Genomic DNA, 5,000 nt, shown 5'->3' with positions numbered 1-5,000 from the left:
TTAGGAGAGATTATTCTGATTTGCATATCATTTCCTTTGAAGCTGGCGATTTCATATATTCTCATGGGTTCGGATAAGACTTTTCACTTGCAACGAAGAGACGGTCCTTCTGATGTTTGTTACTTATTCCGTTTTTTTTATTTTTTTATTGTATTAGATTTATTAGATTTATGCATTAAAGTATCATTGTTAGTTAGTGAGTTAGAAGAATTATTGCACCTTAACAAAAAAAAAAAAGAGAAAAAAAAAAAGAGAGAGTGAGAGAATTGAAAGTGATGGTATTGATTTTTAAATGATATTGCATGATTATGCTATTTTATGTCAACATTGTGACATGTCATTTGATTTGTATTTTTTTAAGATACAGCAGCCCTTTTTTTCTATGTCTTAATTTGCTGAGAAGCGTGTTTAATTACTCCTTTTTTAAATTAGTTTAGCAAGTTATTACCCTACAACCCCCCTCCCCCCTCCTCCCGCATAGATGAAAGAGACGGAATCTCGAGAGTAACAAGGTCTCGTCTCTCATATTCTCCTCCATGTTCTCCACCTCACAGATCTTCTGGGTTTCTCTGACGAGATTAGTGAGCCGCCAAAGCAACCAAATATACAAGGTATTCCTGACACACTGACTCAGTGAGCTGTTGTTTGTTTTTTTCCATGTTTTGGTTTTTGGATCTATATTTTCTTTTTTCTGTAGCTAGGTTTGGTGCAGCCAATCACGGGGCTTAGAAGTGTTGGTAGTGCAGGTCTTGGGCCCTTCTGATTGGTCATGATGAATAACCAGTTAGGAGATTCAAAGAGCTTCTGCCAAGTGACTTGTAGCCTCGTGATTGGTTGATCTATCTGACCAATCTGGAGCCTTGAAATCCAGGGTCACATGTATCCCTAAACGATTTACTTAATTTTTCTTTTCAAATGTCTATAATGTAAATATATTAAAAGGAAACTGTTCTCTTTTTCTGATTCAAGGTGATTATTCCACTGAGAAGTCCCATGTATATATTGATCTGTTGATTTGAGAAGACTAATAACTAAATTATAGATTTATTAATGAATTCAGTTATTCGTAGCATGCACCTCACTTCCCCACTGTGGAGGTATTGGTACACCACAGATCCTATACTGACTTTGATAATGGATAGATACCCAACAGGTAGTCTCTTTTACTATTACTCTATTATATTACCTTTTTTGAAGCATTAGTGAACTATCTTGGTAGGTTGTCATCTCATTGAGTAAGTTATTGTGAGTTGCTAATATCAATAAGCAAATTAGTTTCTCTTCATTTAACAATTTTGATTTCTTTATACTTGTGTTTATTCAAGTGTTAAGGAATTATTTCTAATTCTTCTCCTTTTACATTGCTTTTTTTTTCTTATATTTCAGGATATGATCCCATTGACTCTGATACTGGTAAATAATTTCAAGATTGGAAGTACTATGTGGAGCAAAATTTTGGCACATTACACCAATTGTTTTCAGATTTTTCCAAGATTGTACCTCTCACAATTAACAGATTTTTGGAATTTTTCTCAATGACAGCTTGCATTTTTTAACCTTTAGATGGAAAAAATGTATGTTATAGTTTTATATGATATGAATTTTCACCTTTTTCACAGGATAGAATTGTAACTTTGCAAGTGGAGCAAATATCACTCTTCTTCTTTATATATGTATATATTAGTTTTTCACTTGTATGTTGCACAGTTTCAGCTCACTTCAGGTGTTGCAAGTCTTACTTTCTCTCTCCATGCCTCCCTCCTCCCCATCCATTATCTCCCTCTTCTTCCCCATTTTTTCCCTTTCTCCTTCCTTATCTTTATTTCTTTGTTTTCTAGTCCCTACCTTCTCTCCTTCCCTCCCTCCATGCTTCTCCCTCTCTCTTCCTCCCTTTCTAATTGTCATACTTTCCCTCCATTACTTTGTTGTTGTTTTTCTAGCACCCCTCCTTCTCTTCATCCTTCCCTCTCTATCTCCCTCTTTCATTCTCTCCCTATCTTCCTTCCTTCATCATTCTCTTTCTCCCTCCTTCCCTCATTGCTCAGCCTCACCCTCTCCCTTCCCTCTCCCTCTCCCTTTCACCCACTCTCCCTCTTTCCCTTAGTTTCTTTCTTTTTCTAGCCCCCTTCCCCCTCCCTCTCTCCCTCCCTCTAATGACCCAAGCTTAAACAACACAACCCGTTGAACAGCAATCTCACCGACATGTTTCCATTCCTCTCCCTTGCCCAAACAGTGACGAGCAGCCGATCACCAGACACCAAGCTCGGCAAATACCTCCAAGGCCTGATCTCCGGACCCAGCGGCAACGACCTCACCCATGGTATCTACAGGTTGCAGGTCGAGGGCAAGGATGGCGGGATCTTCATCATCTTCATAGGCAATGGTAGGTCAGAAAGTGACCTTGTATATATATATATATATATATATATATATATATATATATATATATATATATATATATATATATATATATATATATATATACATATATATATATATATATATATTTTTTTTTTTTCTTCTTCTTTTTTCTTTTTTCTTTTTTTGAATGGGTGGGTGGATGCCATAGGATGCCAGAAAATTGTTTTAACTATTTCAAGCTCCATCTATATGTCTTGACATATATGTATGTGTATGTATATGTATATACATACATATATAGAGTAGATAGAGGGGATTATTTAGTGCATATCTTTGTCATCTCACAAGGCAGTGCTTCCTCTAGGGGTTAACATCACATCCTGTTGTTACTTAAACTTTTTTTTGTTATTACCTTTTGTTTTATTTTATTCAAATATTATAATACTAATAAAGCCCAAGCTTGATATTAGCTGTATCCATACAGCTTAGAAATAGTGAATTAATCTCATCTCACTTCAGTAACCAGATGTACTCATACCCGACATCACCCACTCTTTCTCCCCTCAGGAGTGCGCCAGGTGGTCGAGGGTGACCTACCCAAGGTTACCCCTGACGTGGCAGTGGTCATCAGCAAGGAGGACCTGATGGCTATCTTTGAAGGCACTCTGGCCCCCTTGCAAGCATACCTCTCTGGCCACCTAACAGTACAGGGCAACATCCAGATGCTGATGGGCCTCGAGACGCTGCGACAGACCACCAAAGACAAAGACAAAGAAGACATCTTTGTGGTCTGATGTTAAGTGAAAGGATGGCACTTCCTTTCCCTCTGTCAGTAGGGAGGGGTGCCATGTGGTGAGGGAGGCAGTTATTTGTTTTGTATTTGTTTTGTGTCCCATTTTAAAAGAGCTAGAGTTGTGGATATATTTCTGCATCTGGTATTTTGCACAATTTTTTTTTTTTTTTCTTTTTCTTCGTCCTTGATTTAATCTCTTTCTCATTTTTGTATGGTTGTGATTCCTGTGGCTAGTCTTTGTATGCATTTTAAATTTTGGGCAAGGAGGAATAGAAAGAGATATTTCAAAGTGAGATTTTCATGTGTAGTTGATCACACATGTTTGCTTCCTCCAAACTTCAGAAGAATGTGTCAGTTTAGCACGAGGTGATTGCTATTTTAATGAATTTTTCATTTGTTGATATTTAGTCTAATATTATTCCGATACTTATGATTTTTTTTCTCCCTCAGTATTTATTCTACAATTACAATCTCTCAGAGGGAGCGATCTCTAGACAGACAATGCAAAATCCTTGTCACGAAGGAAATATAATATACAACAGTTGCTGTCTCCGTTCGCCTGCTTTCACAGCATACAAGCAAAACATGCTCTCCTTTAGAAGTGTAAGTTGTTGTGAGTGGCTGGTTTATATGTGTAAAAAAGACAAAAGAGAAAATTGTATTAGCATCTTTTTGAGACATGAAACCAAAGAAAAGACTTTCCTGTAATTTTCTATTATTGTTTGAAAGTATAATGGTCTTTTTTTTTTAAAGCTGATTCTCATGCTTTCACATTATAGCAAGTGCTGATTTCTAGACTATGATTTTCCTGGTGGTGTGTATCATATAAAAGATAGAGCAGCTATTTGTTTGTTGTACGTTATTGCAAAGCTGTGTGGTTGTATACTTGTTGATGATTAGAATATTTCTATGATATATATATGTATATGTAATATTATTTTTGTTTTCTATTTTTTTTTTAAAGTAAAGACTCAAAATTGTCACATATTGCGTACTTGTACAAAAAAAAAGGCTTCACAAATGTAGGATTAAATTTGTAGGATTAAAATCTTTCTTATAGTCATAATAAGATTTAACCCACTTATTTTTACCTTATATTTCCAGTGTTCCTATCAAAAATGTCATTTAACTGATGCCAAATATTCATGATAGTCAAACAAATTAATCTGTTATAATTTAAGGTATTGCTCACATTTATTTTCCATTTACTAATTTAAAGCTTTGGATGTTTTGATATCATAGAATACGGATAGAAAAGCATTCCTGAATATTTACATGTACTTGTTTGCTAGTCAGAAGAAATACATGATCACCATACTTTTTTCTTATTTTTTTTTTACATGTTTCTCACAGGCTATCACAAGAGAGAGAAAAATATATATATTATGCAAAGATGTGATACATTTGCTGATGTTTTTATTTACTTATACAATCAAAATATTCAAAGCACTTATTTAACCAAATTTCTCTGATCTAAGTTTTCTCTTAAGGAAAAAGTACTTGCATTTTCATTTTGTAATAGGACTTAATAAGCTTGTTGATATATCTTAAGAAATAATAACATATTTCAGTTTATTATGATACTGAACAAGAAAAACATTCTACCATGTTGATACAATGGTAGAAAAATAACATAACCAAAAGTGGTTATTATAAAGTCTCATTTAACAAATAAATATACTTGTTAGATATTTATGTAACATGAAATGAGAATTTTGATTTGAAATGTTGGAACAATTTGTTAAGAGCTCACAGGGAAAGAATTTTCACTTGTTCTCTCTCTGTCTCTCTTATGCACATGTACACACACTCTCTCTGTCTCTTTGTTTGTCTCCCTGTTTCCCTT

General features: G+C 34.7%; 1 protein-coding gene across 1 annotated transcript in view; it reads left to right on the top strand.

The window, feature by feature from the left end:
• LOC122257299 (stomatin-like protein 1) overlaps positions 1-4,476 on the top strand; it is a 14,722-nt gene extending 10,246 nt beyond the window's left edge. The window contains exons 6-8 of the mRNA XM_086531807.1: positions 513-611; positions 2,234-2,383; positions 2,929-4,476. Of these exons, the coding sequence (XP_086387933.1) occupies positions 513-611; positions 2,234-2,383; positions 2,929-3,155 (476 nt within the window). The 3' untranslated portion in view covers positions 3,156-4,476. The remainder of the gene's footprint in view (positions 1-512; positions 612-2,233; positions 2,384-2,928) is intronic.
• The last annotated feature ends 524 nt before the right edge of the window (positions 4,477-5,000 follow it).

This window comes from Penaeus japonicus, unplaced genomic scaffold, assembly GCF_977035675.1.
Source record: "Penaeus japonicus unplaced genomic scaffold, GWHDUDI00000001_assembly GWHDUDI00000036, whole genome shotgun sequence".
NCBI lineage: Eukaryota > Metazoa > Arthropoda > Malacostraca > Decapoda > Penaeidae > Penaeus > Penaeus japonicus.
Note: the sequence above shows the minus strand (reverse complement) of the source record. Positions and strands in the feature narration are given on the sequence as shown.